The sequence below is a fragment of the Phragmites australis genome, chromosome 3 (assembly GCF_958298935.1).
Source record: "Phragmites australis chromosome 3, lpPhrAust1.1, whole genome shotgun sequence".
Classification (NCBI taxonomy): Eukaryota; Viridiplantae; Streptophyta; class Magnoliopsida; order Poales; family Poaceae; genus Phragmites; species Phragmites australis.
Genome location: NC_084923.1, coordinates 9,338,916 through 9,362,978, shown reverse-complemented (window position 1 = coordinate 9,362,978; position 24,063 = coordinate 9,338,916). Strand labels below are relative to the sequence as shown.

The 24,063-nt window shown below is 49.5% G+C and overlaps 2 protein-coding genes across 2 annotated transcripts; one reads left to right on the top strand and one right to left on the bottom strand.

Annotated features, from left to right (window-relative positions):
* Positions 1-6,432: 6,432 nt before the first annotated feature.
* LOC133910957 (uncharacterized) lies at positions 6,433-8,165 on the bottom strand. The gene is made up of 2 exons (XM_062353194.1): positions 7,916-8,165; positions 6,433-7,845 (listed from the first exon to the last, which is right to left on the bottom strand). The coding sequence occupies exons 1-2, from the start codon at positions 8,158-8,160 to the stop codon at positions 6,804-6,806; spliced, it is 1,287 nt and encodes a 428-aa protein (XP_062209178.1). The 5' UTR covers positions 8,161-8,165; the 3' UTR covers positions 6,433-6,803.
* An 890-nt stretch (positions 8,166-9,055) lies between these two features.
* LOC133910479 (uncharacterized) lies at positions 9,056-9,834 on the top strand. Its single transcript, XM_062352864.1, has one exon. It carries the CDS (start codon positions 9,130-9,132, stop codon positions 9,832-9,834), a length of 705 nt encoding a protein of 234 aa, XP_062208848.1. The 5' UTR covers positions 9,056-9,129.
* Positions 9,835-24,063: the final 14,229 nt, after the last annotated feature.

Here is a 24,063-nt window from a genome sequence, read left to right as displayed (position 1 = left end):
GAGCAGCGCGTATTCGAGCTTCAGCTGCTGCCCATCTGCATAACCCATCGGTCGTGAGATGGTGAACAGGTCGTCGCAGTTCTCGCAATCCAGGTCCCCATCATGGTCGGCAGATGGGCCAAACGCCTCACTGTGTGCAAATAGGCCCAACGACGAGACCACCGAGCCGACTGGGTGACTGGACTCGAGCCCGGTGCCACTCTCAAGGGGTGAGCCCGATGAGTACCAGGAGGCGTCGGGTACTGCCTTCGCCTGTGCCACCAGTTCACCATGTGCGTGCGCATCTCTTGTAGCTCGTGCTCCAGCGCGACACATAATGAGTCTGTCGTCCGCACCACGGACAACCGCATCATGGAACAATTCTTGCTCTGGATTTTCTCCACAACCTCCGCGTGTGTGCCCCACTCGCCCGCTACCTGGGCCACTACGATCTTATCCATTGCCTACTCCCGGACGTGCTCACACTTGACCTCCACGTACGCGCTCGCGGGCCTCCATTGCGTCGAGCTCGTGGAGGAGGCGTAGGTGGAGGAAGGTGTACGCACCAGGGTGGATGAAGGTGTCTGGGAGCATGCTGCAGAAGTTGTTGGGGTTGAGATGGAGTAGCGCGAGGTTGGGCAGCCCCCACGGCAAGTCGGCGGGAAGGTACTCGGCGACATCGGTGCGGTTGAGGTCAATGCCGGTCACAACGAGGGTACCGTCAGTGGTGTGCGGTGCGCAGTAGATGCCATTGTATCTGCAGATGCTGGGACCAATCTAGTTGGTGGTGAAGTTGGGCGGTTCAGAGAAGGTGAGGAAGAAGTGCTCATTGTCTGAGTTGGAGCATTTCATCGAACAGTTGTTGGACACCCGGATATCGATGCAGCTACGGACAATGTCACGGGTGGTGCTGCCAATGGTCAGCACCTAGGGTGCCTTGTTGGCCATGGAGCTTTGTGGTGGCCCATTGTTCTTGGTGTTACAAACGACAAAGACGCCACACGCTGTGGAACGGAAGCTGTCGATGGCAATGTTGTCCTCGAAAAGCGGGATGGGGAAGTCGTCGAGGGAGAGGGACAACACGCGACATTGTTGCGCACCGCATCGTCCATCCCAACGAGGATGTAGGAGCTGAAGCAGCCGTTGAACCAGTACACCTTGTAGGCCGTGACGTGTGCGCTATGTGTCACGCCTCATGCCTCACCTATCCTTGCGCCCAGGACGCTGGCCCCTGACACGGTCGCACCCACTGCCGTTGACACCGTGTGCATCCCATGAGCGTTACGCAGTGACACGTACTCCAGGAGCGACACCGCCTCCGATGGGTTCATCAGGTAGTTGACGCGGTGGCCCTTGGAGTAGAACTGCGCGTCGATGAGCTTCCGGTTGCAGTTGGTGACGCTGAAATGCTCCTGGACATCGGACTGCTGGGGGATGACAAAGTCGAGCTCTCCGCCGGTGTGGCCCCGTCGATTACAGCGGCCTACTTGTACTCACCCAGATCGAAGGTGGATGCAGCGAGGATGCCGACGGGTTTGCCACCCCCTGGTGCGGCAAGGGAGGCCTTGGTGTCCGCGTAGTTGCGGAAAGCCGGGTTGAGGATGGTCCCCTTGGTCTCGGCTTGGAGCTACCTCATATCTCACTTCTTCGTGGCGATATCGACTTGCTCGCATAGCTTACTGATCTCAACGAGGAGAAGGGCGTTATCCTCATCCGTCATGGTGGCCTCCAGGAAGGGGGCTGTGATAACAGATTATTAGCAGTCTTGCTAGGGAACATAGCTAGAGAAAGTTCTAGAATCTAGAGGAAGAAGTCTAGAGGTAGAAGAGGGAGGATCAGGGGAAGTCGATGTACAGTAGAAGAGGATGAACTGGAGAAGAGGTCAGTCTGTGTCTTGGTCTTGTTTGATGGTTTCTTTAGATGATATTACTTGCACTTTTGTACCGATGGCCTAGCCGTGCGCCAGCCTAAGCCCAGCCAGCTTGGTGCCTAACATCCTGCCAAGACTTGGGAGCCAAGCCATTAGAGCATCTAATCATATTTTCTTTATTTTATTCACTTAATGATTTTCCTCCTCGATTTTATTATCTTCAAAGTAATTCGTGAAGAGAAATAAGAGAATTCTATAAAAAAAATATTCTTAAAAATTCCTTCGTGACGAAAATAAAAAACTGTTAAAACGAGGAAAGAAATAAAAACCTTTAAAAAAGATTTTTATCCATAATCCCTTGGATGCTCTAAGGCCATCTCCAACCGTTGCCCATCGCAGTCCCAAATCCCTTCCCGATGGGTAAACGCGTGCGACGGGAACAAGGCGGCAGCTCCAAGGAGTTCCCTTCCCGGGCCGGCAGCGGACGGGATAGGAGAGAGGTTCCCACGCCCGGGGGAACCTCTCTCCTTTCCCTTCGCGGATTCGCAGCGCGGGGCAGGGGGAGTCGTTTGTGGGCGCGCGCTTGGGCGGAAGAGGCGGCAGCGAGGGGAGGCGCTATCGGCGACCGCGACGGAGGAGGAAGGTTGGCGGCGTCGGCGAGGGGATTCGGACGGCTGCCTCGACGGGCGCGTGTGCAGGGACACGGCGCCGGCCAGGGGAGCAGCGTACGAAGCGCGGCGGCGACGCGGAGTGACGACGGGAGGTACGAATCTTTTTCCCCCAAAGTACTTGGATCTGTGGATGTCGCGGTAGAATAGGCAATCCGGTGTACGGGTGCTCAAGGAGGCGGTCTCCTCCGGTGGCGGGCGGGTGGAGAGTAGGGTTCCCGTGCGAGGAATGGATGTGGAGGCGCTGGAGCGCGAGGACGGGCCGAAGGCCAGCTCTGTGTGAGGGCGACGAAGGTGTGGTTCCAGATCCAAGGAGTCCGGATGAAATGGAACAAAATGCACAAAGTATTTCGTTCTTCATCGTCGCCCTTCTGTATTGGATTGTGGACGAAGCATGGGTCGCCGGAGTGCTCACTGAGTACTGTCATCTACCTTCTTCGGCGAGCAGAACAAAACCCGACTCGCCAGAGGCTCGGGTCACGGTGGCGCCTTGCCGGAGTTTCACCAAAATCGCGCTGATGTGAGGGCAAACACCTTGGGGTTCATACACTCTTCTTTCCTCCACAGGAGGTAGCCTACCGTATACGAAACACCAAGAACATTGCATTTCCCCGCACGTTTCATGTGTGACCATTGGATGGGATTTAGCTGCTAATGTAGTTTACTTATGTACAAAACTGAAAACTAATCACAAGGATGGGATTGTTCGGTTGTTCTGTTGCATTTTATTGAGGCTATAGAGTTGCATTGCATGTTCAGTCTTGTACAATTGTGGTATAGTTCATACTTTCGTAGAACAATCAAACTATTGGTTAAATATATGTCAGAGTTTGTGGTTACATATATTATGGACAAATTGGATGGTACAATCTGTTGGTTACATATATATCAGAGTTTGTGGTACAATCTGTTGGTATGCCTTACTTTTCAATGCTCGCATCAGTTGAATCAGTATAGGAAGCTTGTCATTCATGAAAGGCACTGTGAAATCTGTACGGTGCTTGAATGAGTCTTTATGTTTGTTGGCACATTGCGACGTCGCCGATGCTCTTCCTCCGTGCTTGTAGATGGATGCCGCAATGGTAGCTCGTGTCGTGTCGACGATGCAGGACCATGTCGCAGAGGCCGCTGCTGCTTTGAAGAAGGTGGCCACTGATAACTTGAGTCCCGACAGCACCCCTGCTGCCGTGGATCTCAACATGGCACTTCTGCAGGTCGAGACCATTGCGGCGGACTTGGAGCAACTCGTGTTCCAAGTAGAGGATGCTCTTAGCGGTGGTGTTGTGCACAACCCAGTAGCTTCGGACGCCAATTACAGCGTGGCAGTACAAGAGGAACCATCAGCTTCCATGGACAGTGACGACGACGTCATCCTTCCGGCTGATACCAGTTCGGAAGAGCTTCTTGTTGAAAGTTCAGATGATGGAATGACCATCGAATCTGTTCGTTCCTGGAGGCTTTAGTTGGGTATGGTGTTTGTTACCTAAGTGTTGGGAATCTGTGGAGTCCAGGCAGCCGGTCCCCAAATGGTTGACCTGTAGTTAATTGTCTTGTACTGTTGTATTCCTCCGTGTTGTAATCATTGTTGCGTAAGACATATCCGTCGTCATGGTAATGGTAGTGAATCAATCTAGTATGAATGGTTTATGATGAAGTAATGACATTAGCTCGAATGCTAAATTTTGTTGCTTGAATGCATTGCTAATCTGTGCTATACAGTGCGTGTTTCCTCACTAGTTACAAACAGAGGTAGCAGTACATCATGTTGTTGTGCAGGAGTCAACCTTTTTGCTGTCCAGGAGTGGTTGTTCAGGAGTAATCCTTGATGCACCGAACAATGTGAACCTTTGAACAGTTCTCAAATTAAACATTTTTGCAGTGAAGAATCTTAACCTTTTTGCAGTTCTGCATTTCAACATTTTTTCATTTATGAATTGAAATGGTTTTGGGTTGTCTTGTGCAGGTTGGCCATGGATCCATTCTACGAGAGTTTTCTTCAGGACGGAGTTCAGCGGATGACATGGCCGGGGCCACAAATGCAGGGGGCATCGTCTTCAGGTGCAGCTAGGGCAGAGATGCGGCAGTTTGTGTTTGCCGAAAGTCCCGATGTGCACCCTGTTCCGGAGGAGGAGGTGGGGCAGTTCAGCATGGGTAGTGAGGGCAACATAAGGAAGAAGGTGACCACTTCGAAGAAGAAGAAGAAGGCGGACCCGAAGACGGACCGAACAAAGTGGACAGATGCGGAGGACGAGCTACTCATCTCTACATGGTTAAACGTCAGCCAGGACCCTATAGTTGGAACTGATCAGTCAAAAGATACGTACTGGGGAAGGATCGCCAAGTACTTCAACACGTTCAGGCAGCCTTCAATGATGCCTAGATCCGATAAGGCTTTGATCAACCACATGAAGGTCATCACGGACGCAGTTAGCAAGTTTGCGGTTCAAGTTCGGAAGGTCGAGCAGCTCAATCCAAGTGGGACCAACGAGCGGGACAAGGTACATTAGTCTGATTTTGTACTTTGCTTAATGCCGTAGTTAATTATGACTAGAATTATACCACATTGTTGCTGCTGTCTTGAAGTGGGACCAAGGAACACAAAGTCTAACACATTAGTTTATCTGATTCTTCAAGGTTTGTCATGTTCTCACAGAGAAACACAAAGAACAAGGATAACATACATAGATTATAGCCTAGTGCACTAGCTAGTCTTGTTTACATAATTAGCATCATCTGACACTTATATTGTAGTAGAACTACTTGCAGCTAGGGTAGTACTAGAAACTTGATAGCTTTCATTTGGCACAAAATCGACACATCTTATATTATTGTCTCTTGGGGCGATAGTCATGGACACAAGCGATCATATGAGCTATATAGAGATTGATCTAATTTTTGCATACTTTTATTTTTTATTATTTGTTCCATAAACATGTGTTGTTAAGTGCCTGATGCTTATATTACATTCTTAACTGTCATGATATGTCATGCAGATTATTTAGTTATTCACCAATCTTGTTTTTTATGTCATCACAGGAATAATTTGGATCAGTTTAGAGCTTCTAGGTTACAATTTTCTAGAATATATTGTCAATTCTTAATTTGGATCAAGCCTAATTTGCATTTGGACATGATATTGTGTCAATTCTCATGAGTTAGTGCTCATGGCTGATTGCATGGCGTGTTACATTGCGTATACTTCTGTAGTATGTGTATGGTTTGCTCACATATACGTATGCTGTCTTTTTCATTTACCTTTTGTGTCATTCTTTTGTGATTCGCAGCTGGCACGGGCTTGCACAGCGTACAAGGGGATTGAGGGGAAGCCGTTTGCTTACACGCACTGCTGGGTTATGCTCGCAGACCATCCGAAGTGGCACGCGCACGAGACCACGAAGACATAGAAGGTGCAGGAGGTAGCTGACGCACAGTCCCACCCAACACCCTGCAATGAAGTGCCAACCGACGCAGCTTCAAACGCCTATACAGATCTTCCTAGGCCCATTGGAAGGGAGGCAGCTAAAGCGGCCCGTGCGCGGAAATCAGCTTCCAGTTCTTCTTTGCCTACCGTGTCTGGCGGGCTGTATGCAACTCAACTTGCTGAGATGAGTGAAACGAAGAAGATTATGGTGGAGCTGAAGAAGGAGCAAATTTCTATCATGCGTCTGCAGGCATCCGTTCAAGTAAATGATCAGGACGAGCGTATAATGAAGGTTGACTTGGAGAGTGTTTCTGGTCCCCTGAGAGAGTACTACAGGAAGAGGCAAGCAGAGATCTTAGCGCGATGGACTACCGTAGAACATAACCCTTAGAGGTTCGGCCGAATGTTTGACGTTGCTACTTGGGCCTAAATTCGACATTCTATGTACTTTTGTGTTAAATTCGAACTACTCCTTTGTTTGACGTTGCTACATTACAGCTTGGGTTTGCTTGTGTTTGGACTAGAACTCTGAATTTTTTTGCTTTTGTCGCCTGCTTGTTTCGCGTTTGCTTGGGTTTGCTTGTGTTTGGACTAGAAATCCTTTGTTTGACGTTGCTACATTATGAGCAGTATATGTTTCCTCCTGTTTGGAGTAGCCCTGAGTATGTGTCATCGATCTCTCGATTCAATCGGTATGTGCAATAGGGCCATAGTCACGATAGAAAGAGTTCATAATTTATCGGTACCTTACATTGCAATTGAACTACCATAAACTGACATTACAATGAAGACGCTTCGACTAGACCGAACATTACTAAAGAGACGTTCGAAAGTAGACAGTACAGATGGGCGGAACCTTTTTGCCTCAAGATTGAGCTCCATGGCGACTCCATATGTGGTGCACCAAATCATCACGCAATTGGTGGTGTATTGCCCGGTTCCTAATTGCTTCAGTTGCTTCTATGTATTGGAGCACGGCTTGATCTGCATCACGACCCTCGATTGTCGCTTTCTCGCCCATATATTCAAACACCTCATCCACATCGGTGCCGCCTCTCTCGTCCTCAATTATCATATTGTGCATTATGATACAAGCGGTCATAATGTTGTGTAGTGTGCGTTGTTCCCAAATTCTTCCTGGACCCCGAATTATGGCGAACCGCGACTGCAGGACGCCAAATGCGCGTTCTACATCTTTCCGAACTGCTGCTTGCATGGCGGAGAACAGCACGCTCTTGTTCCCCCTTGGTGATGGGATAGGCTTTACTATGGTCGCCCATTCAGGGTAAATTTCATCACCTAGGTAGTAGCCCATGTCGTACGTGGTACCGTTTATGGTGTACGACACAGGAGGGGCAGTCCCGTCCGTGAGCCTGCTGAAAATGTTAGAGCGGTGCAAAACATTTATGTCATTTAGACTACCGGGCATTCCAAAGAAAGCATGCCATATCCATAGATCGTACGACGCAACCGCCTCCAAAACTATAGAGGGTTTGCGCGTATGACCGGTATACGCGCCATGCCATGCTTTCGGGCAGTTCTTCCAAACCCAATGCATGCAATCGATGCTACCTAGCATCCCAGGGAACCCTCTCTGCTCGCCGATGGCTAACAGTCGGGCAGTATCCTCCGCGGTGGGAGAGCGTAGGTACTCATCGGAGAAAAGGAAGACAACAGCTTCCACAAACTTTGTCAGGGCAAGCATCGCTGTGCTACCCCCAATCCGAACATACTCATCCACTGCGTCAGAACTGACTCCGTATGCCAGTTGCCGTATGGCAGCTGTCATCTTTTGAAGGGGGCTTAGCCCCAGTTTCCCAGTGGCATCCCTCTTCTGGCGAAACCATGGGTCGTGGTTCTCCACAGCAGTGGCTATTCTCAAGAACAAAGCCCGACTCATCCGAAACCTGATAGGGTGCACAATCGTTAGTAACCAAAGACAACCTGCAATTGTGTTTGTATGGAAGATGCGCGTACCTACGACGGAACAGTATATCACCATACACTGGGTTGTTGCTGAAGTAGTCCCGAAATAGCCTTGCAGCCCCTTCCTGGTGCCCACGATCTATGACCGCATGTCCTAGGACTGAGCCCCGATGACGAGTGCGACCTTGGGTCCGAAGCTCTTCCTCCTCGATGGCGACCATCATCATCAATTCTTCCTCATCGTCGCTCGAGTCCGATGAGAACATGAACTGATCTCCGGACGTAAATGAGGTCATTGTGTAAGTGTCGATTGAGGATGCAATTGTGCCTTTCGACATCACGATGACCCCTCTTTTGTAGCCAGGACAGTCTTCTCGAGCAAGCAACTCCCGTCTAGCTTCACATGCAAGCTACCAGCCATGTGACCACTTCCTTCCACGAGAAGGCTCGTGCCCACGAAGGCATCAGGCATGTGGTTCCTACCTTGCAAAGGAAAGCTCGTACACACGAAGGTACTACCGATATGCTATCTAAAGATGTATCGTGTACTTACAAAAAACATGTACAAAATACTACATGCGGCCAAGAAACGGGTAGCGCGCGTGCACATCTTTTCTACGGATTTGGGAAGAAAATAAAATCGAGAATAAAGTGCTACAAACATTGCTCGCGAAAAAATGTTGGGTTCCAGGAACCACCATCTTCAAACTCACCGTAAAAAAACTTTACATTGTATTCATACAACGTATTGCAGTCGTATTGTATCCCATCTGGCGGTTATGAGGAAATGGTAAAATAATACAATTCTGTTGGGGAAGGGAACAGGGAAAGGAATGCTGTTGGAGTGCAGGAACCTGAAGGGAACGAATCTGGGAAAGGAATCTCTTCGGGAAGGGATTTTTGGATGGGAAAGGAAGGAAACGGTTGGAGATGGTCTTAGGCCAAGACCTCTTGGGAACAGCTTGGTAGGTAGCCGGATCCGGCATGTCCGTTCGCGCCGTGCCCATCCCCACGCCGTCTGGTCACCTCCCAGCTGCCTCGATCTCGCGTCACCTGGAAATCTAAGGTACGGAAAGCTTAATCAGCACCGTGATGCGTGCGGTCAATGGCTGAAACAGTGAAACGTAGCGATGCAGTCATCGATAGCAATCCAGCTCGGCAAGCAACAGGCAGCAACCGTTGCATGCACGACTCAGTGCTTTCAGTGACTTCCTCTGCCGCCGTTCATCCTGTCCGGGTCTTCCCATCCTTCCTGATCGTACCACATGAACATGACGGCGGTGAGGAGGAAGAGGAAGCTCTCACGGCAGCTCCCGCTGCCGCGCCTCCTGGCCGTCGCATTCGCCTTCGCCGGGACCCTCCTCTTCCTCGCCATAGTGCTCCTCTCCACCTCTCCTCCCTCGCCATCACCCCACCGCCACATTGTCGCCACAGGATTCTCGTCCTCGCGGCGGCCGCCTCCCTGCGGCGCGGTGAGCCTAGGGGAGCTCGGCGACATGATGGTGTCCATGGTCCCCAAGGGCCTCCCCTTCACCGTCTTCGTGCCCTCGACGGAGTCGTTCCTCCGCGTCCTCAAGCTGCGGCCCAACGGCAGCGGTGCCGCCGAGGGGGAGACGGCCAGCGACACCAGCACATACGCCGTCCTCTCCCGCGTCCTCGGCTTCTCCGCGGTCCCGCGGCGCGTGCTCTCCGCGGACGTGCCTCCGCGCGGGGCGGTGCGACTACTGGACTCCGTGTCCGGGCTGAGGATCTACGCCTCGAGGGACGCGAGCGGGGCGCTCGTCGTCAACGGCGTGCGGTCGGAGTGCGTGGATATCGTCAGGGGCGAGGCCGTGGTGCATGTCATGGCGGGCGTCCTCATGGATGCCGACTTTGAGCGGTCTTCATCTCCGGAATTTGGCGATTACTCATGGACCGTTCGCTATGTAAGACACTTCTGTTCTTGTTTTATGCAACAAGCTCAATTGTAGACAAATGCACATGTAGATTTGAAAAAGAAAAGGCACTGTTTGCAATACAAATTTCAAAAGAAGCAACTTTACCAGATGGATTTCAACTTGACCAAAAAAAAAGTTTGCACCCGTTGCAAAAGAAAAACTATCAAGTTTCGACCAAACAATATCAAATGGAGAACTTTCTGAAACTTAACTTGGATCCACAACTTTCACCCCGTTACACAGAAAGCTCAAGCCAAGAAACGAACTTCATGAAATCATCAAGGAAGAGTTTTTTTTTTAACAAAGCAAACAGCTTCACCTCTTGAGTCAGGAAATCTGATCCAAGTAGTTTGAACTTCCAACTGGATCAAAATTCAAAACAACTCGCTTTTTCTTCAGATTAAATGCAAATAGAAACAATATTAAGTAATCAAAGCGTGTGCCCACGTTACGTAAGGTTATGACTCTAATCTTATTTAGATGTGTACTTAGAACTCTAATCTTATTTAGATGTGTACTTAGAACATGCTGACGTAGATACGTGTGGACGTGAGTATGGTGAGTGTGCGTGAGTGAGTTATTGCGTTCGACTTGTACTCTAAAAGAAATCAAAACAACTGCAACTGTAATGCATGAGGATGCCAAACAGAGGTCAAGGAGATGTAGATTGACTCATGTGAGCGGCTGAGCCGGATTAAGTGACAACAGTGGAATTTGGGAGATCTGGCCCTAAAGCATTGGGCCTTGTCGGACTCACGCTGCTCCAACCTAGTAAGGTAGGTTGCCTCTGCTGGGCCTCTTCTGAATTCCTCCCTCTTTCACATGGGTCTCTTTTGGATGCCTATCTCTTCCACATGGGTCTCTTCTGGATGTCTGTACCGTCTTCTCGCCACGTTCCCATCTCCTGCTTCTCTCCTGTGTGGCCATGGAAGTATGGATGGCAATCCCGCCCACGGGTTCAGGTCCCCACGGGTATCGCACCTGATGGGCGTGGGTATGGGCATACCTTTTCGCCTATGGGCATAGCGGGTTAGGTACCCACGAGAGAGTGGATCGAGCACGGGTCTGTATCTTTGCCCACGGGTGCCCATGGGCAGACCCGAAATGCCGTCGTGAGTTCGCGAACCCCTGGCCTTATCTTCTCCTACAGTCACCAATCATGCTGCCAGTTTGTCTTTCTCTCTCTCTCCGCCATTTCTCACTCTCGCTCAGGTCTACACGAGAGAACCACCCAGAGGCGAGAGCCCCTCATCTCAACCGGCTGCTCCACCCGTCGCTTCCTCACTGGCAACCTCGAGCGCACAGCCTTCGTCCTTAACACCGGGCTCGGGCCGCCTTGATGGATCTCCAGTAGTCCTCAACACCAGGCTCCGGCTGGATCTCCAGGCTCGGGCCGCCTTGATGGTCCTTAGGCTCGGGGGATGAGCAGGCTGGCGTCACCGAGGCCAGAGCCAATGGTGCTGGACGCTGCCCCTCCCGCCGTTGTCGCTGCCGAGGCAACCCTCGTCCATAGTGAGAAGGTGAGTGGGTGTCCAGATCTGGTCGATGCGTGTTGCCAAGGGAGATGGAGGCGTCAGAGGACTACACCCGTGTGTCACGGATTCACAGCCGTGAGCACAGGTTCATGGAGAGGATGGGTCCCAGAGGACGGCGAGGATGATTCCAACCCAAGCCGATGCGTGTCACTCGAGCTTCCCCGGCCGGATCCTGTCAATTTCCTCGCGGATTTTGCGCGCCACCACTTTCTTCCCCAAATCCGGTGACCATCTTCTGCCCCCCACTGTCGACATGCCGCCGCAGCACGTCTTCTGACCCTTTTAGCGCACGGTGAGCTCCAACTAGCCTTGTGCATGCTTATAGGCGCGTTGGTCCAGCCTCGCCCCGCCACTGGCGCGATCGACCGTAGAGCACCGCCACTAACCCTCACTCGACGTCGGCCATCTTCCGGCCGGGCTCAACAGTTGAGGTCCTTTCCAATGCGTTCACCATCGTTCGTGGGTGCTTGTGCTGCCTTGATCCAACTGAACCCGTTGCAGAAGCTGCCACTAGTGAGGTGCGTCGCTTGGGCCGCCTACATGCCGGCGAAGCTGGCCTGGCTGAGCTGTTGTGACCTGAGTCAATGGTCCCTGCCGTTGCAGTCAAATGCCCATGGATCGCCCGCGGGTTTTGGGTAACCGACGGGCACATGCACAGACACAATATTATGCCCGCCAACTTTTACAGGTAAAGGTCGGGTAACCCGAATCAAGTCGCGGGTCGGACACAGTTTTGCTTCGCCCACATCTGACCTGACCTGTTGCCGTCGAGGAAGAGGACGATGCGATGGTGGTGGCGGCAAGGGCAAGGCCGGGTTCCTCCAGGCGCCACCACCTCCTTCAGTTCTTCCTCCACGCCTCCAAGGTACGCATTTCCTGTCCGGAGAACCTCAACCGGTGCCTCCCGCGATTTCTCGCAGCGGCTCGACCTCCGGCCCATCGTCAAGTATGCTGCGCTCGAGTTCTTCGCCGGCCGCCTACTCCCCGCGCTCCCGAGGTGATCGATATTCTGTGCAATTTCGGTTCTTGTCGAGGGGGCCGACAGTTTTTATTTCTCGATCTGAGTGCGGCAGGAAGATGGGATTCTGCGGCGCGCGAAGCGCCCGAGCCGTGAGGTCCTGGCTGCTCGAGCCCCTGAGGGACAGCAACCTGGAGCTCTTCGCGCTTGTCGCGGTTTGGATTGCCAGCAAGGTGACGCCTTTAGCTTTCCCTTGAGCAAATGCTGCGTGCTTTCTTCTTGTGGGTGGTAGTATTGTTGGAAATAATCATGACTTAAATTAGTTTTGAGTCTTGCATGCAGATTAGGCTAGTTAGCAAGTTAGAATGTTCGTGTGTTGCACATGCTACTGGAGTACGTCTTCAGTGGGTTGTTAGCTAGTTTCTAGGAGTTGCATGTGTTGAAGTATACGGCAGAGTAGTATTAGCTGCTGCATGTTAGCTGGGCACGTTTGGAGGCGTGGCTTGGTCAGGTCAGAGGACCGTTTCATGCGGCGTACATGCAGCATATGAGTTTGTGGCTCGGAAGCTGCGCATACGTGCGGACGTGCGCATGAGACCCAGGCAGTAGTTGCTCCCGTATGCATGTGGCCAAGGCTATTTTAGCCGTGTATCCTGCTTGGTTCAGGGTGTCCTGAGTCGTGTGTTTGAATAATAGAAGCCAAGATACAGGTGTTTGTTTCCACGGCGTTCGTCGCCGGTAAGAGTATCTGTCTACTGTTCATCTTCTACCTCTATCCGTCGAGAGTTAGAGTGACTCGGTTCCAACAAGTATCACTATCACCTTCCCGTTTTCTTCCTGTGATTCACGTTCAGATCCATGAAGAGTCTCAAGGCGCTGGGTGATCGCATCATCGCCGATCAGCATTTCACCTGCCTTGATTTTGCCAGTGATGTGAGTTCACGATAAATTTGTTCTTTTTATTTGTTGAATGCTTACTTGTGATGACTAAATCTAAATGTGTTTGCTGTAATGCCACAGGAACTGGTGTTCATGGAGGTAAAGCCTAACACTTTCTTTCAGCTCTCTGCGCCGTACCAACCAAAGATTGCGAACACAGGAGCCTTAAGCTCCATGGACATCTGATGCCAAGTCGCTGTCCAACCATGCAACTTGCTGCCATCTTGTTGCAATTCTTTGACTACACCATGTCTGGAGCTTGCTCGAGAAATCGAGGGACAAGCTGACACCAGGAAAGATGAAGAATGGGCGACGAACAGCATCAGCTCATAGTTACATGCATGTCGCCCCTGATCCTTCAGTTGTTTACTTTACATCAAAGTGCATCGACGCGTTTTTTTAGATAATGGAAGTAGAATTCCTGGCCTCAGCACCACAAGTCCCTTTGGGTTTGTTCCTCACATCACTTATCAATGTCGTTCTGTGCTATCCGGTCATTGCGCGGTGTTGTATCCGCGATCACACAAGAGAAATCACGCAGAACAACAATGCGAATTTGTGTCACCGGAGTTCTGCATTCATTCACAAGTAATTGTTCATCCTTGAGAGGAAGAACAGCAGAGGGAGGAAGGAGTAGAGAACAAGAAAGAAAGAAGAGAGTTCAATACAGCCTGTCTGTCTCTGGAATCTCCCGCTACTTAAGTATCACGGCTCGCAGGTCGGCGCACGTACACACCCGTGAAACAAGGCCCAATGCCCAAATGATAACCCTCTCACGTCCTCCCGCCAAGGCCTCCTGTCTTCACCCGCACAACGAAGTGCTGCTGCGCGTCTCGCCGTTGTCGGCAGGCGCGACACTGCCCACTCCTTGAGACGCAGCGTGTCCCCAAGCCGCCGCCAATGGATATCTCAGCTTTAGAGCATTGTACTCCTTCCACATCGCCATGCTTGCTGGCAACTTAGACCATTTGACCAAGACTTGGACTATTGCCGAATTGTCTTTCTTTGTCAGTCTGCGGTCCAGAATTGTTTCTGGTTCCACTTCGGCTAAATCCAGCTCAGGAACTTTTGGAAGCTCATTTAAGACTGGTGAATAGTCATCATTGAATGGTTTGAGTTGAGAAATATGAAAGATAGGATGAAACAAGCTATCACTTGGTAACTGAAGCTTGTATGCAGTTGCACCGATTTTCTCCAATATTGTGAATGACCCGTAGTACTTCAGAGCCAATTTAGGGCAAGGACAATGCATCACTGAAAAATGAGCATAAGGTTGTAGTTTCAGGTGTACCTTTTCACCAACTTGAAAGTTCCTATGCCAGTGGCTCGGTGGCATACCTCCATGGGTGGAGGGAGCTAATCGGGGGTTCGAACCTCCGGTCTCACATTTCCCTGTCAAATAGCCTCTAGAAGGCTCCGGGAAGGGGGCCTGGTTATAAAAAAATAAAAATAAATAAAAAATAAAAAAAGATTTGTGAGAATCAGCTTGAAGCTTCATCTTGTTCTGAGCTCTAGCAAGATGGTCCTTACCATCTCAGAGAACAACTGGCGTTCTAGCAAAGTATCAGTTGCTTTAGTGTGAGTTGAATTTGTCATATTAGGAACAATGCCATATGAGGGATATGTGCCATATAATGCCCTAAAAGGTGAACATTGCAGAGCTGTATGATGAGAGGAATTGTAAAAGAACTCAGCTAAAGACAGCCACCTACCGCAAGAGATGGGTCCATGATATCTTCAAGTGCTCACGCCTGAAGAAGAAGAAGGCAATCCAAGCTTGCAGCAGTGCTTCCTCCAGGGGGGGGGGGGGGTCGTCCTCCAAAAATGGGTTCTCTAGTGACTCTTCCTTGACAGGCGGCAGCACACTGACACCGAGCGACAGCTCAACTTGTCACCATTCCCCAGCGCCTGCCTCACCAGTCCTCGTCGGGATCTGCTAGTTTTGCTCAGTCTTCTCTAGGTACTTGGATTCTTGATTCTGGTGCCTCGTTTCATATAACACTAGATTCTACGTCTCTCACCTTTATGGGACCCCCTGCTCTTCCTATCTTTGCTTAGACAGCTGATGGCATGATCATGCCAATCAGTTGTCAGGGTACTCTTTCAACTCTACAGTTTATAGTTCCTTATGTGTCTCATGTTCCTAAGCTTTCTATACAGCTTCTCTCTGTTGGCCATCTCACTGATCGGGGCTATCGTATTGGTTTTGACGCTTCTTCCTATTTTGTTTAGGATTGTCTATAGTTGGGACTAGCCGTCACCGTAGAGATCATCAGGGCCTCTACATCCTTGATCATCTTCATATTCCAGCCACTGCTTCCCCTCCATCTTTGTTGATGCCCTTCGCCACTGCTTTAGCTATAACTTCATCTAGTTTTGCTCTGTGGCATCATCGTTTAGGTTATTTGTGTCGATCTAGTTTGTCATCTTTAGTGAGTTAGGGTGTCCTCAGTCGTTTCACTATTGACACTTCCATGGTTTGTAAGGGTTGTAAACTTGGGAAGCATATACAGCTTCCTTACAGTTCCAGTGAGTCTGTATCTCTTCATTCTTTTGATCTTGTTCACTCTGATGTATGAGGTCATGCCCCCTTTCGTTCGAAGGGTGGCCATTAATATTACGTAATCTTTATTGATGACTACTCTCATTTCATATGGATCTACTTCATGTCTCATCGTAAGAAGTTCCTATTTATTTATCGTTCCTTTTTTGCTATGCTTTGCACTCAATTTGATTCTTCGATACAGGTCTTTCGTTGTGACTCTGCTGAGGAGTATAAGTCTCTTGCCTCTGAGCAGGGCACTCTCCTTCAGTATTCTTGTGCTGGAGCCCATGCTCAAAATAGTGTGGCAGAGCGTAAGCATCGTCATCTGATTGAGACTGCGCGTACTCTCTTGATTCTGTCGCATGTCCCACCTCAGTTTTGGGCTGAGGCTACTTCTACTGTTGTTTACCTTGTGAACTTGTAGCCTTCTTCTGCTTTGCAGTGTGTCACTCCCTATGATCATCTTTACTCTAAGGCTCCTCAGTATCATCATCTTCGTGTCTTTGGGTGCACCTGCTATGTTCTCTTACAGCCCGGACAACGCACTAAACTGATAGCTCAATCAGTGGAGTGTGTTTTTCTTGGCTATGACCCTGAGCATAAGGTCTATCGTTGCTATGACCCTTCTACTCGGAAGATTTAGGTGTCCCATGATGTTTCTTTTGATGAGTCTCGCCCTTACTTCTATTATGCCACCTCATCATGTCGTGTTACTTTTGTCGAGGACATTGCCTTTTTCACCATCCCATCATCATCCCCTTTGCTACCGCTATCGTCGTCGCCACCACCACCACCACCCTCACCCTCCCTGCCCTTCACCAACACCACCCCTACGACCACCTTCTGTTCCATTGAGGACACCTCCCTCAATTTGTTTTCTTTATTCTTGTCGTTCTCTTGCTCCTTCGTCGGATCTTACATCTGGGCAACCTCCTCTTTTGCCCACACCTCCATCTGTGTCGAGCTCTTCTCCAGTGCCTCATGCCGAGCTTTCCGTTTTGGGTTATGCTGACTTTGCTCCGCCCCTCTCGCTATCACCTTCATGATCGTGCCTCTAGGGCCTGTCAACCTCTTGATCGTCTTGATTTTTCTCGCCCTCGGTAGTCTCCTTGTCTCCGAGCTAATCCTCCATCTTTGGACCCTGAGTCACCTACTTAGGCTCTTCTTGTAGTGGAGCCTACCTCATATCGTGAGGCTGCTTCTCACCCTGAGTGGCAGCTTGCTATGGCTGAGGAATTTGATGCCCTTCAGCATACCGGCACTTGGGATCTTGCTCTTTTGCCTCCACATGCTCGAGCTATCACTTGCAAGTGGATTTATAGGATCAAGGCTCGATCTGATGGTACTGTTGAGCGATATAAGGCTCATCTTGTTGCTCGTAGCTTCCAGCAGGAGCATGGCCGCGATTATGATGAGACCTTTGCTCCTGTAGCTCACATGACCACTGTTCGCATGCTCATTGTTGTTGCTTTTGTACATCGATGGTCTATCTCTCAGCTGGATGTATAGAATGCCTTCCTCAATGGGGATTTGCATGTGGAGGTCTACACGCACCTACCTCTCGGGTATTCTACTCCAGCTAGTCATGTCTATCGTCTTCGACGTGCTCTCTATGGTCTCAAACAGGCACCTCGTGCTTGGTTTGAACGTTTCACCTCTGTTATCATTGATGCTGGCTTCATAGTTAGTGCTCATGATCCTGCTCTTTTTATTTACAGTTCTCCTTGAGGCAAGACTCTTCTTCTCTATGTTGATGACATGCTTATTACCGGGGATGATCCCCAACATATTGCCATAGTGAAGCAACATCTTAGTGAACAGTTCATGATGTATGATCTTGGTCCTCTTCACTACTTCTTAGGGATTGAGGTCATGTATACACATGATGGCTACTCCCTCTCCGCGCTATAAATTGGCCTCTGCAGCACCATGTCGCCCTCCTTTTCACCCTCACCCCATCGCCAAACGCGCCGAGCGCCATTGCCGATGCGCAAAGCACCGCCGGGCGCCATCCGCCGCACCCAAGCCCTCCTCATCACAATTGAGGATGTCACCGTCATCGCAGGAGCAATGGAAGCCTTCTCCGCCTCTCCTCGACATCGTTCCGCCATCGCAAGCCATTTCCCGCCGAGCTCCAATGAGCATTTCCACCCTTCGCCGTCGCTAGTTTCCCCACTACACCCCGAGGCCTGCTAACTGCCTCTTCGGCATTGTAGGATCATCGGTCGGCTTTCCTGATCTTCAATTTTGCTTCTCTATCGCCGTAGCCAAGCCCCCGTTGAGCTTCGACCACGCCGTCGCTTTCTCGCCGTTGCTGACCACCATCGAGCCATCGTTGGTCGCCGTGAAGCTCTTGGTGAGAATCCCCATCTCCACCACGTTCGTTTGTGCCATTCCCCATCGTTTTTGGTAGCCCGTAGTGCTAGATCAAGCATCACCGGCAATGCTCTAGCCTTGTCCGAGGTGGCACCGCCGCTTCCCTGTCGTCGCGGCTGCCAAATTTTCCCCAACTATCATTGGCCATCGGATCCCTCACGTGCGGTCGAGATTAGAGGATTAGATACCCTTTCGTCCCTTTAAATCATAGCCGCTGGTATTAAGATCAACGGTGTAGATTTAAATAGCCTAATCCTAGTGAGCGTTGCCACGTGTGCATGCCATGCATGCACTTTCGTCCCACATGGTATGACCACGTCAGCAACTAAGCCTAGTTAGTCGCCTAGTAAGCTAGTGACGTCAAACGCAATAAATAGCATTTTCAGTAAAAAAAAAACAAATCCTTATTTTCTCGAAAAATAGGTAATTTTACATTTAGGCCCCTAAACTTTTCTATTTTCACAAATAAGACCTTGTCAACCCCTATTATTTTACTTTTAGCCCATGTAGTTTTATTTATTTGCATATAGGTCCCTAAACTTTTACAAATTAGTCCCTAAAACTTTCTGCTTTTTATCAAATATCCGTTGTTCTTTTATAGAAAAGCCCATGTAGCTTAAAACTCTTATAACTTTTTCGTTATAGCTCCGTTTTAGACGATTCTTGTGCTCCTGCGATCATAGCAGCGAGTTCTCTCTGTTAGTAAGCTTTCATAGTGATTTGCTACTGTTTGGTATACTGTTCTTAGATGTTTGTGCTTGCTTATTTTCGGTTATCACGATTGCATTAGGAGACGAGCAGTTCGTGAATATGCAGGACCAGACTTTCGAGGAGTTTGAGCAACCTGTTGTTGAAGGTAAGTGTCTTTGATCACATTAACCCTATTGTAGAAAAGTTTATCTTTTACTTTCTAATTGCATGCCTTGTCAATATGAATCCCATGTTTAGGCTTTATTAGTACTTTTCATGATTATTCTTGTCGCCGCTGTTGTAGTTTAGGTGTTAAGAGTAGAAATGCTTAGTTGTGCTGTCAAGTCGGGTGGGATAAATGTTAATTCGATTAATGGTCAATGCAATATGAACCGGTTTGGGTAGTCTTTTATAGCAACATGGACTATAGGAATCTAGGCAGGTTGGTTTGGTTGGTGTGGCTGTTGTGTGTGCATTAGGTGATATGCAAGTACCTGCTTTAGATCCTAAGGACCGGTTTGTGGAGCATGTATCCCGGCTAAACAGCGCAACCATGAGGCTTATATGGGTACGACCTAACCAATTAATTAAATGTCCCTTATTCTATATGCACCATTTTGGCTGTTGAGTGGCACAAGAGGGGGCATTTGCAGTTGATGGAATCCCTATTAGCGGTGAAATCTTAGTGGGTGCATATGGATTTGGAGACGCTTTGTAAAGGCATTATAGTGAGACCCCGACTCTACACCCTGAAAGTATGAAACAAAACGGGAATCATGACTCATGGATAAAGTGTGCAACCTCTGCAGAGCATAAAACTGATCGATCAACCGTGCTCATGGTAAAGAGCAGGCTTGGACTTTTTCATGATTAGTGGGGATCTTGGATAGTTGGTTTTGGATAGACAGGTGGTGTTACCCCGATGAGTTGGTAGCCGGATATGAAATATCTGGTGAGTCTGGTAGTCGGATGAAATTCGATGAGCTATCCTTTTAATGTTGGTATCGTCACACATAGATGTAGTAAACCTGACTCAAGCCTTTCTTGTCTTAAGCCTTCATATCATATTTTTTCACACTTGCTGAGTACTCCATGTACTCACGCTTGCTTCTCCCAAGCTTTTGTTGCTGCTCAGAAGGAGAAGACTTTGATGATCTTCCGGATGATGGAGCTTATTTCTAGGTGGATGAAGACTTTAACCCAAAGACGGTGTTCTAGGTTGGGTTCTTCCGGACAACGCCTGAGGATGGATGAAAGACCAGCTACCGCTGAAAGATATCTTAATGTTTTCTTTAGGACCTACAGGTCATTTATAATGAATTCTATCGTTATGTAATGACACTGTAATGATTTCACTTATGACGTCACCATATGTTGATTCTGACATACACGTGAAATACATCTGATTTATTCTTTTAAAACCGGATGTGACAACACTCATCTCTGATACCAGTTGTTGTATCCACAATCACATGAGAGAAATCACGCATAACAACTGTGAGGAACCGTCCAAATAGTATTCTAATTAATCATCAGGAGGATCATTATTCATAATCACAACCTCGACGATTAACCAGAATACCATTCCGGTAGTCCCGGCACGTGTTTTGTGCCCAGGATCGGAACACATGCCTTCCAACTCAAATATCACGACACAGTTTAATAGAGAGCAAATAATTAAACTGGATTACCATTGTTAAACAAGCAACTGCTTCCACAATTTACAACAAAAGAGGAACAACAACAACTACTATGCAGCGGAAGAAAAACCTATACAACAAAAGAGTATGGAGCCGTATGCCCTTAGGCTCCATACCAAAAGCGCTGGAGTTCGGAGTAGAAGGTGCTACTCCTGCCCGCCACCCTGATCGGCAGGCACAAAGTAGCCGAACACTGCCTCTTCTTCGCCGACCTGCGAACCTGAAAGCAACTTAAGGGCAGCACCCTTAGTACGAAGGTACTAGCAAGTCTTACACAGTATGAGTATATATATTCTCGACTTCAAGGATCATGCATTTAAAGCTGTAGCAAGGATTAAGACATGTTTAAGTTCATTAAGCGGTAAGCAACCTAGACTCTAGGTGTAAGCAACTGACTTAACCAACCACCGACTCAAACCCTGCCAACCAACTGATCAGAACAGATATATGAACAACAAGTGTATAAAAGCAAACCATTCCCACCAAACCACCAACCACATACCGACCAAACCACCCCAATCCAACCATGCCACAACCCATATCGAAACTCTACGACCAAAACATGGTCGCTCGGTGGAGATAAGCGATAGCGATGCTCATGACCGAGAGCGCGGCAGTTCGAACTGGTTATACACCCTGCAGGGGGATACTCCTGGACCCACACGACACAGGGACCATACGGCTTGTGCCACCCGCTAAGATGCACACAAGGGGGTACCCGTGACAACCTTTCCCAACCAGGCCCAACCATGTGGATCAACCATAGCTCGGCGAGGCGGTATTAGAACTACTCCCCGAGCAAACTAATACCGCTAAAAGCCCGGACTCAAACCGGACTCACACCGTCTATGACGAGGCCCACATGACCACGTCTGCGAAGGTAATCAGCTCGCCTACCATTATATCAGCATGTGGTGAGTAAGGTATGTGCTAAAGCCGACTACACCGATGATCGGTGCTTAACCGGTGCAAGCGGTCTACGGTGTCCGGGTTCCCTCCCCGAACTGCCTGAGGACTCCTCGTGAGCAGATGACACCCCTAACACCGCCCACACCTCGTCTCAACTCACCACTCACCAAACCGACTCATCATCAACACAACCATAAGTGTGAACAAGTAATAAGTCCTAGGCTCGCGACAACGGTGGACGCCGTCGTCGACTTCTACCGGAAAGCCTAAGTACCACTAAGCATAGCGAACTAAAATTAGACCTCGATGACACCACTAGGCTCCTAGGAACAACACATGACACGTGACCGAAATGGGATAATGCATCGGCATAGGTTCTACCCAACTCAGTACCCGACACATGCAATGTATACATAAGCGTAGATAACATATTAAATTTTCAAGTAGACACGGTGCAATATGAACGATGCTTGCCTTGCTGCCCTGGATCAGAAAGGTGGGACGCCTCACGATCGCCCACGGCCTCCGGGATCGACGGATCGGCGTTCACTACAGAGAGCAACGCGTGCAATGTAATGAGCATGTATGAAATGCGACCATGTAAGAAAAATATGCTCCACAATACATGACAACATTATTCCAAGATCGTACTGTCCAAACCAGAATTTTCCAAGTGGTCTCAAAAAGTTTGGAGTTCCTACGAACTAACTACGAATTTTACAAGCTATCAGCTATCAGGAAAGCCTGATAAACCGTGCTCGGGGTGCCCGGAATGAACAGTACTCGCGGGGTACCCGGGATAAACAGTACCCGGGGGTGCTCGGGGTGAACGGTACCCGGGGTGCTCGGGTGAACAGTACCAGGGGGTGCTCGGGTGAACAGTACCCCGGGGGTCCTCGGGATCGACCGTGCTCGGGCGCTCGGGGTGAACAGTACAGGGGTGCTCGGGGGTGCTCGGTGAACAGTACCCGGGGTCCTCGGGTGAACAGTACCCGGGGTGTTCGGGAGTGCTCGGGGTGAACTGTGCTCGTGCTCGGGTGAACAGTACCCGGGTGCTCGGTGAATAGTATCGGGAGTGCTCGGGGTGACTGTGCTCGTGCTCGGGTGAACAGTACCCGGGTGCTCGGTAAAATCAGCCTCACGCAGCTCCAGAATAGCAGCCATTACGAAGGGAAAAACTGGGCTAAACTAACCTGGGAGTCTCTCTAAATCAAAAGTAAAAATGCCTAGAAGGGTGTACAGGGTCTAGACTTTGCTCAACCGCCTAGCAACATGATTCCTAACTCAAATCCACATAAATCCTCATTTGTTCCCAGACTGCAGAACCTTAAGAACTTTGCAACCCTAGTTCCAGATTCAAGATCTATCCAACCAAAAATAAGCATACATGCCATGGGAGTCTAGCAGACTCACCCAAGGTCCTTTGCTGAGGTTGGTGACCGCCAGTTGAAGGAGGAAACGACGGAAAATGGCTTGGAGAAGAGAGGAAAAACTGCTGCTTCCTTGCTTCTCCCAAAGAACACCAAACAAGTTCAGAACCAGCTCGAATTCCTTCGGGGAAACTGAAAATGAATTGGATGGACGAGTAGTCTTTGAGCTGGTGGTCACGTGAGTACCACATACGTACCTTGATCTTGCTCCCAGAGGTAGGGATCTAAAGGGGAAAAAAGGGAGCCTAAGAGAGAGAGTGAGAGAGACAGCCAACTCCAACTTGCTTCCTCAAAAAGCCTTATATGGTGGAGTGGGTGAGGAGTACGTATGGACAAGTTTGAGGGGAGAGAGAGCTGTTGCCCACTTATAGAGAGATATTTTCCACCCAAGTGGGCCCCATTTACCTAGAGGAAAGTCCAGACTTGCTTTCAGCTCCTTTATTTCTCTTAGTTTTTCCTTCTCCCACCTCATTGACTCAAAGTGAAGTGCTCCAGTGATCCAAACTGGAACATGAAGCTGAAATTGCATGTTTTAGGATTAAAACACATAATTATGGATTTCGGGACGTGACAACAACAATGCAAATTTGTGTCACCGGAGTTCTGTATTCATTCACGACAAGTAGTTGTTCATCCTTGAGAGGAAGAATAGCAGAGGGAGGAAGGGGTAGAGAACAAGAAAGAAAGAAGTGAGTTCAATCAAGCCTGTTCCTCTTCGGAATCTCCTGCCACTTAAGTATCACGATTTGCAGGCCGGCTGACGCACGCACCCATGAAACAAGGCCCTAGGCCCAAATGATAACCCTATCGCATCCTCCCGCCGAAGCCTCCTGTCTTCACCCGGACAGCGAAGTGCTGTGGAGCTTCTTGTCGGCAGGCGCGACACGCGGGAGCTCCCGTGATGGCATGCGCTTCGACATTTTTAAACCGGAGCCACCAAACAGAACACTTCTCTTTGGACGGATACCAAACTGTGCACTTCATCAGAAGCTCGCCGTTCGCCGAAGACGAAGAAAAGGGGGGCGTCCAAAGCGACGATTCCTCCCGTGAGATTGGGACGGTTCACCTGAAGCTGTAGTCGGCAGACCGGCAACAAGGGTCACACGTGTAGGCGACCGGTCGTGTAAGCTTTTGCAGCTCCGGTGTCCCTCTCTGCACTGCGCTGCGCTGCGCCTTCTTT

Bases quoted from the DNA above. Each gene is read 5' to 3' on its own strand.
- LOC133910957 (XM_062353194.1), bottom strand. From the start codon at position 8,160: ATGACCTCATTTACGTCCGGAGATCAGTTCATGTTCTCATCGGACTCG. The intron at 7,846-7,915 runs GTACGCGCATCT...GCACCCTATCAG, and splicing joins GATATACTGTTCCGTCGTAG to GTTTCGGATGAGTCGGGCTT.
- LOC133910479 (XM_062352864.1), top strand. From the start codon at position 9,130: ATGAACATGACGGCGGTGAGGAGGAAGAGGAAGCTCTCACGGCAGCTC.